The sequence below is a fragment of the Littorina saxatilis genome, linkage group LG4 (genome assembly GCF_037325665.1).
Source record: "Littorina saxatilis isolate snail1 linkage group LG4, US_GU_Lsax_2.0, whole genome shotgun sequence".
NCBI lineage: Eukaryota > Metazoa > Mollusca > Gastropoda > Littorinimorpha > Littorinidae > Littorina > Littorina saxatilis.
In genome coordinates this window covers 32,782,911-32,798,219 of record NC_090248.1, presented here as the reverse complement: position 1 = coordinate 32,798,219, position 15,309 = coordinate 32,782,911, and the positions used below count along the sequence as shown (strand labels likewise).

The window sequence follows — 15,309 nt, the reverse complement described above, 5'->3', positions numbered from 1 at the left end:
TAACCCCCATTACAATGATTGTAATTAACATTTCTATTCAAATTTGGCAATAAAATCGGAATCATACGACCATATTGGAATACATACCCCATAGCATTTCGCAGAAAGAGATACTATCTTTCTGTCCCATATATAAACAAAATTGTTTACCTAGACTTCAAACTGTTCTACATTATCTTTTTGTGAGTGCCCACCATTCAAAAACACTACGGCATTCACAAAAATCATTCCGCAAATCTCAAACGCAAAATTCCCAGTCACTCAAACATGAAAAGCTTGCACACAGGGCTAACACCATGGTGTACTTTATTACAGAAACCATCGGCCAGCACAGTTGTTGGCGGCGTGTCAGCACAATTTTCACCATACCAAAGTTGCCGGAAACAAAAACTCCAGTGCTGTTCGGCATTGTGCCAGTCACCGTAATTTTAATTTTTCAAAACCACACATGCACATTTGACTGATAAAAGGGTTACTTTTTTTTTTATTGCGCAGCACGACATAAAATTAATGAACACGCATATTCACATGTACAAATTTGCCCACATTTTGACCACTACATTTGTTGTGTCTACACGCTCAAACTGAACTGACTGAAGCAAACCATTACACATACAGAAACATCAGGCATGGGAATTGAAAAAAGTAAAAAAGGCTGACAATTTGTAAGTAAGCTCAAAGGCAAAGGCGCTACTAGGGCGGTTTGGGGGCATGCCCCCCCCCCCCCCCCCCCCCCCCCCCCGGACATTTTTTCTCAAAAAAAAAAAAAATTGTGCAATTTGGTGTCCTCTGAGCTCTAAGTTTGCCATTAAATTCAGTTTTCAGAACCATTTTTGCCTCCCCCATTTATTTTTTCGGCGGACACTAGCTTTTTCGGCAGAACAAAAAACAATTCGGCAAAAATTTGCCTTTCGGCGGACAATTCCCATGCCTGAAACATACACAGTCCTTCGCTTGTGAAACATATAACTGTTTGCAGGTAAGAAGGCCAGATCAGCCTATTTTGGCAGTCATTCTTTCTTTCTTTCTTTTTATTTGGTGTTTAACGTCGTTTTCAACCACTAAGGTTATATCGCGACGGGGAAATGGGAAAGATGGGATAGAGCCACTTGTCAATTGTTTCTTGTTCACAAAAGCACCAATCAAAAATTTGCTCCAGGGGCTTGCAACGTAGTACAATATATTACCTTACTGGGAGAATGCAAGTTTCCAGTACAAAGGACTTAACATTTCTTACATACTGCTTGACTAAATTCTTTACAAAAATTGACTATATTCTATACAAAAAACACTTAACAAGGGTAAAAGGAGAAACAGAATCCGTTAGTCGCCTCTTACGACATGCTGGGGAGCATCGGGTAAATTCTTCCCCCTAACCCGCGGGGGGTTTTGGCAGTCATAAAGGACATGTAAATATTGAGTCGTGATAGATGAGCACCCAAAATGTGATGAAAATAGATCATGTTGCATGCATCACACCACAATGTGAGTGTCTTTCTACATCGTTACAAAGCAAAAAAGCTCCTTAGGTTGACCGATTCTCAAGGTAGGCAATTTTTCTGAAAATGTGTATAAAATTTAAAACCATACTCTTTTCAAAACTTTCTTCTCAGTTTTTATTTCCTTTCTCTCTGACTCTTTCCAGCACTTGATCATGCAAGGAAATCTCTTGTATTCCATCACCCTTGCCTTACCAACAACAACAAAACGGGCACAAAAAATCCATGTCTGCAACTAAATTTATACTGTATATCCCAAATTGCTGGTTGTTTGAATTAATACAACCTCTCTCAATGCTTTTCCCATGTACACATTTCCATATATAGATAAGCAGTAAACAAACAAACAAATATTTTGTTTTGAATCTGAAAAATCAACATCTTTGTGTCTAATTCATTCAGTTTCTGGATGACTAATCCCATGTGCACAAGCAGTTTCAGTCTCTATGATATGAATTCTTAAAGACATCAAATAAACAAATTTGCTCAGTTAATCCTGCTTCATTTCCAGACAAAACAGAAGCATTCAGGAAAGCGTATACAGTCTAGCACTGCTCATAAGGCAACCGTTTCAATCTGTTCTTGCAAAAAGTGTTTCAGATTTCCTTCTAGCATCCACCCTAGTCCCACAGTATCAGTCACTAAACAGTATTACTAACTGGACAATAGCATTAAAGCAATACTTTCAAAGGCAACTGAAAAACAAAAACAAAACAAAAAACATACACGTACCAGTAAGAATCCAAAGGTTACACAGGAATATTATGAGTAGCTTTTCAATTAAAAGACTATCATTTCCAACAGAAAAATTATGAACCAATACAACAGAACATTAAAAAAAGAAAAAAGAAAGAGAACACTGAATATGACAACAGCTTCAAAAACGAACCAGACACAATAACCGAATCTTCAAAGACAAAGACTTTCATTATCAGTCTGCTACCTCTCTTGTACTAGAGCTTCCAGCTGATTTCTATATGTAACCTATCTTCAGTCTTTCTCTCAAGAATAACTCTCAAGCCCGTTGTTAGGAGAGACCGGTACTTTGTCTTACCACATTCAGAATGATAATATAGTTGGCAAGTCACCTAAAACATTAGCACCATGATGATAATGTTGTTTTACGCCCTCAAGGTGAAACCATTAGTGGCATGTTCCCGGGGTCTTACCCCGACTTTAGACGAGAAACACAGGTGTATGCGTGTTTAGATGTAATCAGCCACCTCCACCTGAATAACTGAGGTCTTTCGTGCGGCTCTGAGGTGACACAGGGGGGGGACATGGATACTGTCTCCGAGTCTGCACATCAAGTTGACCTGTGTCTGTCCCGACCTGGATTCGTACCCGTGACCCTCGAATCTCAAGTCCAATGCTCTACCACCTGAGCTACCTGGCCCCCCTAAATGAGCACCATAATGCAGGTTTTCTAATCATATCAGACTGGAAGCTACAGACTCACTGGAAGAATGACTGAATGTACGTGAACTCATGTCAGGTCCAGCCAAAACTCTTTAGACGAGGAAAAAAAACCTGGGAATGACCAAATGAATAAAATATAAAATAATCATAAAAATGTATACTTTCAAGCAAGCGCTTAAGCTTTTATCTCACACCCTTTTCATACAATGACATTTGAATGCACATAATTTAATTCACAGGAGAAAAAGCGCGCTGATAAATGCTAAAACTTAGTACCTCTATCAAAATGGGAAGCACAAGTTCATATGGTAATTATGCTCAGCACACCCATAAGGCACTTGGCCTCTTTGTGCTTGAAAAAAAAGCAAACAAAACAGAAGCTATTAACCTGAACAGAAAAAAACCACTCATAACCTATTCTACATTGCACAAAATCGTCGCTAATGCGCTGTTTCGCAATGATCACTTTGCCAGACATGGTAACTGGGATCCACAAAAGGATCTGAAAGTGACCTACGACTCTTAATCAATACAGAAATCCAAAGCACGAATCACAAAACTGCCCTGAACAGTTCAGAGACATCCTGCTTGCTGCCGCGCGGGCAGAGAAAATGTTCCCTCTTTATCTTCACCGCGCTGGCAGCAAAACCCCTCACACGGAGGTGTTTTCAGACAGGCCAGACATAGGTTCTCCCGGAGGTGTGAAACTGTACCTCTAGAACTCACGAGTCTGAAGTCTGAAGATTCTCATGTGTGTTTTACACAAGGTTTATTCCTGCTTCATACGTCAAGGACAAGAACCCAACCAATATTCCACAAGTAAACACTATTTTCAGCAAGCAAATGTATTTAAGCACACATAGAACAACAAGAGGCGAAGAAATCGACAAACAGTAACACAAACTCATTCACTCCGTCACACATACACACACACAGTAAGCATAGGGGACATGGTGCAAGAGTGGGAGACACTAGATCTAGATCTGTCTGTCTGTAGCCTACTTACGGGGACACGCCTGCCGAGATCGACACTGCGCTAGCGGCTTTCGACAGCGCTTCCTCGCGCACACACTGGAAACACGCTGTGCAGATCAACCTGTAGGAAATCTCCTTTGGTATCTTCTTTATTTATTTTTCTGGAGCTACGAAACCGAACAATGAGAAATCGTCTTCCCCGAATCGGCGAACTGCAGCTCGGTGAGAACTGTATCTATACCACAATCCTTCACGCGATCTGACCTAACCTTGACCCCTGACCTGGTCTACATACCACACACGACACAAACCAGTCACCTGTTTTTACCCCCCCCCCCCCCCCCCCAAAAAAAACCCCCACCCATTTTCTTTGGATACACACTTTAACTGCATACGTGCTGACGAAATGTTGATCATTGCTTCAATACTTTGAAGCTGTTGCTTGGATAATAACCAGGTAAAATGAGTATTTCGGTGTTTAGTCAAATGTTAAAGTTTCTACCACAGACATACACACATACGCACGCACAGACAAACAAAGTTACGATCGCATAGGCTACACTTACGTGAGCCAAAAACACCAAAGAGCGCAAGCACGGGGAAAATTAACTGGGACAGGATTATGTATAACCGGTATCTTAATTGCATTTGTTTAAAGCAAGTTACATTAAGCGTAGTATTGATTAAAAAGAAAAAAGACACTCTTGCTAGCAGCCATTTACAGCTTAAAAATTACCGGTATTCATTTACATGTGTATATATTAACACTGAACATGTTTCCTTTCATACTCAAGACACATACATACCTGCTTGCTCATGCTCACACACACAGACACACACAGACACACACACAGACACACTTACACTGAACCCACACACACTGGAAGTAAAAACTGCCATTTTCAAATCACATTTTCCGACGAAACGAAGACCTAACCACTCCTGAACATAAAGGGTTCAAGAGGAAAACCTTGAAAGAACATTCAACCATGGGTTTACAAGAAACTAAAGTAATCAGTTGTGCACAGTTATTTCACAAGCATTTGTTGCATTTCAAATCTACGCAAGGCTGAAATAAACAGCTGTCTTACTTCGAATGGACGTGACTCAAATGCCAGTTCACTTTGAATGTTGTATCTTCAAAACACTTTCTACTTCTTGCTTCACAATCACGTAGTTTACCAAAATAATTCAAACTTCATACGAATCTTGACCTGTCCATGATCCTCTCAAAATGACACGTCTAAGACAGTTTCATTCGTCATGCAACATTTTTTTTCAGTGACTTTTACAGGCCTGGGAATAAGTAAAAGTGGTTTGGGAGTACTGATGAAAAAATGTTGCGTGTTATGCATTTTTAAGGGCACACGGAGGCTCTTTTCTTACACAATTAGAAAAGGACTTTGTCGTATTAAGGTGTAACATTCCCAGGCCTGTTTAACTTTAAGCTCTCTCTGGACTTTCTCGCCAATCAACAAGACCACACAGCAGTGACACACACATTACCCTACTAAAAAATTTTTTTTTAGCGAACCACTTTCCCCACACCCTCAACAAAAGGACCAACAACAACACGCAACACGGATATTGAGAACATTTACAAACAAGAAATCAATGACAGCAGAGTGTAATAACGATCAGCACCCGAAAAGTAAACAACAGCTACCCGCTTTTACTGGACAATGAGTCAAAAAACACATACCACGTTCAAACACAAACAAAACAGGAACAAGCTAACACTTCGACACAGGATGGCAAGAACATGAGATGTGTACAAAGAAGAGAAAAAGTGAACCGGGTTAAAGGTGATGAAAGAAACGGAGAAAGACACAAAGTATCTGCTGATATCATTATCTGACAATGCAATAGGGGTGATTGACGTATCTTTTCTAAAACCAACACTCTCCTTTTTCAAATAAAAGCAATCACACTTTAGTGCAAGATATTCCATGTTCCAGCTTACAGATCCCAGCGTCTCAGGCTGTGTAGAAATCAAGGTCACTCAAGTAGAAATATACCCTCTGTGGATAGTGTTAGCTTTAACACTCTGCAACATTGCTTAGCATACTAGACTGGTGCTGAAATGAGCTAATCAGTTATGCTGAGTCCACCTTTAAATGATGCATGTGCTAAAGCAACTTCATCGCAGAGCTATGGCGTAGCTTCCCAAGTCAAAACTTGCGAAGCGAAGTTGGGGTCAAAGTACTTCGCCGTAGCTGTGGGTTTTCGGGATAAAGACTTCAAGAAGCTTTGCTCAGTCGACTTCAGTCTCAATTAAGGATGGGCTTTAGCCTTCATGTGAAGTTACGTAGGACTGACATACAAGCAACACTGGGACTATGGTCATCTTGTCTTGATACTCAGAACCGCTATGAGTTTTAGTGTGTAGACAATTTATCCAAGCAAAAAACCTGAAAAACTTCCAATGTAAAGTGTATTAAAAACTGGGTTCATTCTCTCTCAGGGACAGACAAAGAACCCTACCCTCCTTAATTCTTCTTCTGACACTAAGTGGAAGTCTGATCCCCAGATCACCAGCAGCTCAATACATGAACAATGACTTACTTTACAGTACGGTGTGAAGTTCAGACGCACACAAAAACACCTGAAATGTCGCCATTATATTGTCGCCATTATATATACAACACATTTCAAACCTATGTCTCCTCCTCAGTTCCATCTTCTTTCTCCTCGCTCTCAAAATCAACAAGCATGCTGAAATGACTGCAATTCAGTGTATACGAATGAAGCATATGCAGGAAATCATATCCAAATGTGTGTGTGGTGGGGGAAGGTGGTGTGCATGAGGTGGTAGTGGGTCAGAGAAAAGGGGGATACAGCTTAAACAAATGGTGTCGGCACAAAGGCAGTACTTCTACAAGAATCAGAGATATCAGTCGCAGTCTAGAGGTGTCACCAAATTCAGCGGATTGCTGCTTAAAGAAATGGCAGGGAATTACGCTGGATACCACTAGATAATAAAATAGATTCCCAGGACAAGAAAGCGATCTACAGAACGCACCTCAAAGGGAACTTCTTCAAATGAAACAAGCAGTTTGCAAGCATTCTGCAGCTGAAGAAGAAACGCAAAACAAACAAAAAAAAACCCTATCAAAAGGGAAAAAAAGGCAGAACCACAAAACAAAACAAAACGTTTCAAGACAAGACCTTTTATAATCCCGGAGAGAACCTGTAATTCCAACTGATGATATTTCTCAAATGTTGGCTCTCCTGATTCTAAAAGAAAACTTTAATGTCAAACAGAGCGTCAACATCATGACAATAAAAAGATGATGTCATGTTAATAATTTTATCTGCTCAGCGCCCCATCAACCCTTCAATGTGACATTTCTTCGGCAAAATTCCACCAGGCTATTAACTGTCTCTCTGAGAAAATGTCAAATACAAATGCTGGTTCATTAATGCATCCACGTAAATGAAACACACACACACACCCCAGTCTTTTCAGCTCAGCAAGCATAAAAATTGCCCAATGCATTTGGAGAAAAAACAAATGCAACAGAACTAGAACAGAACAACCAGCCCTATCTTGTCCCAGCACTTACATCAATGTGTGTGGTTTAAAATAATATGTCTCCTTTTAGTAGAGTGCACAAAATGTAAAAGACACGCACACAAAACACACACACCTGCATCCCCTGTAAGAGACTTCTCGTCTCACTAACCCTTCTAACTTGACTGACAAGATACAAAATAACAAAAAGAGGGTCTTCGCAATCAACACCAACATGAGCTACAAAGTCAAAATTTAACCTTATACAACGAACCCCCCTCCTTCCCCCTCAGTTCTCCCAACTCCCCATTTAAGACTTCCCCCATTTAAGACTTCCCCCATTTTAAACACTGGATTTTCAACTTTTCTGATCATAGCATCTGTAAATCAACCTCGCTGATCTTCTCACATTTTCAGAGGTCTTAAAAGGGGGGTTCAACTGTATCTTTGGGTGGGGAGTTCAGTTTCACTTTCAGCCTATCCTATTTTTCTCTCATTATAATTCTTATCTCATCATGCATCGCAGAGTGTCTGTGTGAAGGTGACGATCATTATAAATGTGAGTTGCCCCAGGACGACTTTACGTCATTTCCAGCGAGGAACGGTGATAGGGCTGGGCCAGGGAGCGCATCTGATTGGTGGAGGGCTGCAGGGGTTGCCAGGCGAACTTGGACTCGGGCCAGCGGTTGTGGTAGTGCTCCACCTTGATGTGTTTGACCGTCACCAGGCGACCTGCACACAAACAGACACAACATTTCAATGTACAATGGAACCCCCCTTTTGAGACCTATTTTGTCAAATTTGATTTAGACACGTCTTATTTCATGTTTTTCCATGCTGCAAGCTTTACGAAAAGTTGTCACTGTATATATTACCCCCTTTCCTCCAAAACTTTGAGAAAATGAGGTCTTATAAAAGGAGAGAGTCTTAAAATGGAGGTAAATGTACAGAGGTTATAAACAGACAATCTGAAAAATCAAGGTCTGAAAAAGGCGGAAGTCTTACATGGGGGGATCTTAAAATGGGGGGAGTCTTAAATGGGGGGATCTTAAAATGGGGGGAGTCTTAAATGGGGGGATCTTAAAATGGGGGGAGTCTTAAATGGGGGGATCTTAAAATGGGGGGAGTCTGAAAAGGGAGGTTCCGTTGTACAGTGGTACCTGCAGTGAAAGGACTTGCACCCGTGGAACAAGCCAAATACCTCCCTACATTGCAGGTGTCTTTACATGACAGGTATATTTCACTCAAGACTAAGAGTAAGAGTCCCCAGTTTAAGGACCCCCCCCCCCCCTCCCCCTCCCCCTCCCCAATCCTTGCTATTTTTTAAGACCTCGACTTTTCACAACCTGTGTAAATTTACTCATAGTTTTAAGACTAATTTACTCAGAATTTTGGAAGCCCAAAAAGGGAAGTTTTTTTTTGTTTTGTGGTTACTGTTACCTTCAAAGAGCTTTAAGCACTGTAAAATATAATGTTATGTTGTTGTATTTTTTCCAATGATTGTACAGCATTTTGAGCAGGGTTTAACCCTGGATACATGCGCTTTATAAATATTATGCATTATTATTATTATTATCATTAAAGACATTTATTGAAAAATGTGTTAAAAAAAACCAAGTTGTCGGGATATTATCTGGAGAAAAAAACCCACATGTAATGTTTCATAACCATCTGTTCAGTAGTTTTCAGGGAATTGCTCCACATGCATGCATGCACGATCGCACGCACTCACACACACTCCCACAGCCCTCTCAACTCTCAGTATGCTGGAATACATTTAGTCAAAAACAAACAAACAAACAAAAGTTAATATGTTCAAGGAATCTGGAACAGGTGTCAAATTTTACTGTTTACCACCAGCCTGGACTGGTATTCAAGAAACCTCTTTAGCGCCACTTGGCCGCATGGTGGCGCTGTTTGAGCTGTAAGTCGCGCTAATCGGCATTCACGAAAGCCCGTTGTGACCCGCCAAAGTCACGTGACGCCTTCAAAGTTACAGGACCTACCCCTCGTCTCTACAATCGCTAACACCGTGTTATCTTCGTGATTCAAGATGGCGGCCTTCATGATGTTGGAATATGCCGAGAGAAGAAATCTGAGAAGAATTTTCCGGGATCGCATTCATCCTGTGGATAAATATGACGATGTAGATTTGTACAGAAAGTTTTTGTTTTTTTTTCTTCTCTTTTACCTTTGTTTTTTTAAGCGGGGAGCATCCTTCTTCATATTTTTTTTTAAATCAAATACTTACATGTTTAAGTTCAATAAATTAATATCATGGTAACCAAAAAAAACAAACAACAACCCATTCCTGCCTAAAAAAAATTTTTTTTAAATCAATTTGCTATTATAACATACTCTTTTGCACATGAAGAAAATAAACAAAAATAAACAAATGCCAAAGAGTAAAAAAAATTACGGACAGACGGTGATTTGAACTCGATTCAATCGCGCATCAGGCGAATGTGAGAACCGTTCGGCCACGGAATCAGTAGGAGAAATTGGACACTGTAATGCATTAAAGAAGACGCGAGCACGTTTTCACCACAAGCCGGAATGATCGAGCATCGGTTGAAATCTTTCGCGAGCAGTATCTCGTATTTGTCCGCGTTTCGCTGTCAGTCCAGTTAGCACTTCGTTTCCTCTTCCCCTCCATCTCTTCCTCGTGTGCCTGCGCTTTCGCTTGTCCGATGGATGTTCCGTACATGTCGACTAAAGTAAATGTAATGCACACGTGTTCGTTCGCGGAATAAAAGCAATGAAGGCGGATAAGACCTACTGCCCGTGCGCACTGAACAGGAAGTGAGGGAAACCCCGTGGTTTATAAATAGACAACCTTGTTAGCTAACAGCGTTCGGAGGGGGACTCGTGAATGCCAGTTAAAATCGGAAGTTAAAGCGTAGTAGCTAAAACGGCTTCAGAATCTGAAACCACCTCAAATTCTTTTTCTTCTTGAATACCACTCTTGGTCCTCAACACACACAAACAACAAGAAGAGCAAACGCTCGATCGAGTCACTTTCGCAGTTCTGAATATTATATGAGGCATCAGATGGACAGGAAGAAATTGCTATTCACAACACAATGAGTCACGTTCACATAAAATTTGAGCCCGGTCACTTTTATAGTTTCCGAGAAAAGCCCAACGTTAAGTTGTGTGTTGCCGAACAGAAAAGGCTAGTTATCTCCCTTGTTTTTCTGATAACGTTCGTAAAAGGCTACAGATGTAAATACTTTGATGTAAAGAATAATCCTACAAAGTTTCAATCACATCCGATGAACTTTGTCAAAGATATAAAATGTCTAATTTTTCCTTTGACGCTGACCTGTGACCTTGAAAAAGGTCAAAGGTCAACGAAACCATCGTTAAAGTGTAGAGGTCATTGGAGGTCACGACTAAACAAAATATGAGCCCGATCGCTTTGATAGTTTCCGAGAAAAGATATAAAATGTCTAATTTTTCCTTTGACGCTGACCTTGACCTTGAAAAAGGTCAAAGGTCAACGAAACCATCGTTAAAGTGTAGAGGTCATTGGAGGTCACGACTAAACAAAATATGAGCCCGATCGCTTTGATAGTTTCCGAGAAAAGTCCAACGTTAAGGTGGTGTCTACGGACGGCCGGCCGGCCGGCCGGACAGACTAACACTGACCGATTACATAGAGTCACTTTTTCTCAAGTGACTCAAAAATAAAACAACACATTTATCACTCACCATCAAACCACCAACCGTGCAGTGCTTGCCTCACTTTACCGGCAGCTTCCTTGCTGTTACACTTGACGTACACACACCCCTGCAACAAAACACACCATAAACTGCAAAGAATCAGTCTTTAGAACTAGTCATCCAGTCGCAGTGCAGTATAAACAAGTCACGTAAGGCTACATTTAGTCAAGCTGTCAATACAGCTTCGTCAATTCCCATGACAAGGAAATCGCTCACTTTTCACGTGCAAAACAAAGTGAAATTGACAAGTCAGAATAGTACGGTAGCGTATTGCGCTAAGCAGGAAAGCGCGCTTTTCTTTTTTAATTTTTTTCATTTTTCATTTTCATTTTTCATTTATTTATTGTCCCATCGCTGGGAAATTCGGGTCGCTTCCTCCCAGTGGAAAGCTAGCAGCAACGGGGTCGCGCTACCCAGGTGTCTGCGTGTTTAGGTGTATTCAACCACCTGCAATTATGGCAGAATGACCAAGGTCTTTTACGTGCCACTGTGGTGACACGGGGGTGGGACATGGCTTCCGTCTCTGAGTCTGCACATAAAGTTGACCCGTGTCCGTCCCGGCCCGAATTCGAACCAGCGACCTTCCGATCACAAGTCCAGTGCTCTACCAACTGAGCTACCGAGCCCCCTTTTTAACTTTCTGAGCTTGTTTTGAATACGACATACTATATCTATATGTTTTTGGAATCAGGAAATGATAAAGAACAAGATTAATCATTTTTTTGGATCGATTTCATAAATTATAATCATAGTACATGTACTAATTAACCTATTTTCATTAATTGTGATCACATTTTAACAGTAAACTAGACATATGAATATATTTTTAGATTCAGAACTTGATGAAGAATACGATGCAATCAATTTTAAATTGGTTTACGAAAAATGGAATTTAATGACAACTTTAATGAGCAAACTCATTAATTCATTTTTAAGCCTCCAACCTGAAATGCAATACGAACGTCCAGGCTTCGTCAACGATTATTTGACCAAAATTTCAACCAATTTGGTTAAAAAATAAGAGCGTGACAGTGCCACCTCAACTTTCACAAAAAGCCGGATATGACGTCATCAAAGACATTTATCAAAACGGTCTTGGGATGCTATACTCAGGATCTCTCATGTAAAGTTTCATGAAGATTGGTCCTGTAGTTTCCTCTGAATCGCTCTACACATACACACACACACACACAGACACACACACACACACACACACACACACACACACACACACACACACACACACACAAACACACACACACACACACACACACACTCCACGAACCTCATCTCGATTCCCCCTCTACGTTAAAACATTTAGTCAAAACTTAAACTTGATCAATTAAACAGAAAGCAAGCGCGCAGACTAGACAGGAAAGCAAACAAGCCAGTAGGCATCTGTGCAAACAAGTAACAGACCTGGGAACCCCAGTTTTACACCTGAAGTATTCTCAAACAAACTTGGTGTATTTTCAGTAAAATAAGCGTACTCAACACAGCATTTGAACATCCATGATACAAACATGTTTCACACGCGTCCGTCGCACCGTTATTTAAATTTACCAATACACCTAAAACAAATGCTACTTTCGATGTTTACTGACAAAAACTATAATCATGTGTCCAAATACTGGATCGAATTCGGGATGCGCTTGTGAAGAAAAGTAATTTAGGAATGTTTCTGTTCCTATTTTCTTTTCACCGACTGTACTTTTATCGTATTCTAAAGAATCATGCCTACAAAACACAGTGAAATCATATGGGTTCCCAGGTCTGAAGTAAGTATCATATCTAAGCGACTGACCTCTCTGGAGTTTTTGTCAACGTAGATGTGGACCAGACTCTTGATGTCCTGGCATTTCTCCAGCAGTGCGTCCTTCACGCTCTCCTCCCAGTCCTCGTCGCTCTCTCTGTGCACATAAACACTACACGTGCAACTGTTATGACAGCAAAAATACTCTATGTGTAACTGTCCAGAAGGATGATCCACATAAACACAAAGCGTGCAACCGTTATGATCAACGAAAACACTGTATATGTAACTGTCCTGAAGGATGATCCACACAAACACTAAGCGTGCAACTGTTATGATCAGCAAAAATACTCTAAGTGTAACTGTCCTGAAGGATGATCCACACAAACACTGAACGTGCAACTGTTAAGATCAGCACAAACACTGCACGTGCAACTGTTACGATCCGAGTAAACACTGCATGTGTAACTGTCCTGAAGGATGACCCACACAAACACTGAACGTGCAATTCTTACGATCAGCACAAACATTGCATGTGCAACCGTTATGATCAGCGCCAACATTGTATGTGTAACTGTCCTGAAGGATGATCCACACAAACACTAAACCTGCAATTGTTACGATCAGTACAAACACTGCACGTGCAACCGTTATGATCAGCGCCAACACTGCAGGTGTAACTGCCATCAATGATGATCCACACAAACACTGCATTGTGGTTCAAACACTTGATACTTTCTGTAAGAAAGCTTTTTTTGTTTGTTGTAGATGCAGAATTCATTAGAATTTAGAATAGAAATACAAGAAAGCTAAGTTTATGGAACATGTGATTCTTTTGCAGCCTGGTTATTAATTTGTTCCCTGCTAGAATTTAGTTTCCATGAAGATTTTTTTCCCTCTAGCTATACATCAACACTGCTCCACTATAACCTAACTGCAAACTGGACAAAGAAGTTGTGTTATGCTTTGTTATCATTACCAAAGAAAATTTATCTTGGAATGCATACAGTCATGTTTTTGTCTTCAGTCTGCAGACCAGAATTACAACACAAAGAAACCAAAACTTATCATTTGCAGTCTGTTGCAGACCACACAACTTAGCTACACACAACCGGTAAGATACGGCAGAAACAAACAAATCAACAAACAAACAAGAGACAAACACAACATGCAGGCTTAATGGGTAATCATAAAAAGGAAATACAGTGTAAAGCTGTGTACCCATGCAATTTTCAAATTCATTCTTGCCGACAGTAGGAAAACCCAAACCAGTCTCTTACTTTTCTCAGTATTGAGTTGCTACCGACAAGTACTAAACTGTGTGCCATAACATAACGGCATAATCCTTCCCGTGTAAATGACATGACTCACTGTCTCAGATGTGTTAGGAAACGCTGCCGTTGCTGAACTTTGGTTCAGTTTTGTGTGTTGCATGTAGTTGACTTATTTGTACTTTGTGGGAAAGTACCGATATTATATTTTGTAAACACAATATTTATGTTTGGACGAGAATGCAGGTGAACTTTCTAGTCCTGTCAAAACAAGTTGTTTACCACGTTGTTTTGAGTCGTGGGTTCGTGGCGTTCGCTCGGATTAAGTGCGTCGGCGCTTTTGATGTACGCCACAGAGGATGTCGCTATTCTAGTCCATGGGCAGTTCATCTAATTTTAGTTGTATCATGTTCGGTCTGGAATATTCTCGAGATTGAGTATTTACTATATAGGCCAGCGCGATTTGTATGTAAAAAAGCTTCTACTTTGAGTTCTGCTACGATGTGCAGTTGTATGTATGGAATGCTAAATAAATCCTCGAACTCAATTTGACGAGTTGTTTTCTGCTGCTGCGAAGACGGGCGACGTAGAATAAAAGAACACAACTATACGACGTTTGAGAACTTGTGGCAATCTCAAGTGTCGTGTAACAAGATGCGGCCAGGCTTTCACATGGGATAAGACCATCCCTAACCTTGGACACACAATAATAAATCAACTGCCCGGCTGTTTTCTTTCCAAACTTTTTCTTTTCTAAATCAATTTAGTTCTTAAAGGCCCAGTGCAGCTCACAGCCTTCGTTTTGCGTTTTTGTTGCAGCTGAGTGCATTTACAGTTCAAAAATCCTCCTATGGTAGTAAAACAAACCCAAAACTACCCAACGACGACATCTGTGAAGCTCGACAGTTTCTTGTTCACGCGAGTGCATAAATTAACCTAGTTATTACGTGGTGTTTGGTCGGAGTTCGATTTAACTGAGTGCTTCCGGCCTCCATTTTGTTTTACACAAACTCACGATGACGTCTGACATAGTTTGCTTAGTGACGTGTCTTTTTGTGCATGATGTGGTGATCTACCTGATCTAAATTTAGATCCAAAAATAGGTCAAGACCAGCCGGGTCCGAGTACAAAATTAATTCGTAAAAAAATCGC

At 40.6% G+C, this 15,309-nt stretch overlaps 1 protein-coding gene across 1 annotated transcript in view; it reads right to left on the bottom strand.

Annotated features, from left to right (window-relative positions):
* Positions 1 to 289: 289 nt before the first annotated feature.
* Positions 290 to 15,309, bottom strand: part of LOC138964528 (inner nuclear membrane protein Man1-like) — a 35,299-nt gene continuing 20,279 nt past the window's right edge. Inside the window, exons 12-14 of the mRNA XM_070336515.1 lie at positions 12,938 to 13,043; positions 11,122 to 11,200; positions 290 to 8,139 (exon numbers count right to left, since the gene is read on the bottom strand). Coding sequence (XP_070192616.1) covers positions 7,988 to 8,139; positions 11,122 to 11,200; positions 12,938 to 13,043 — 337 coding nt within the window. The 3' untranslated portion in view covers positions 290 to 7,987. The remainder of the gene's footprint in view (positions 8,140 to 11,121; positions 11,201 to 12,937; positions 13,044 to 15,309) is intronic.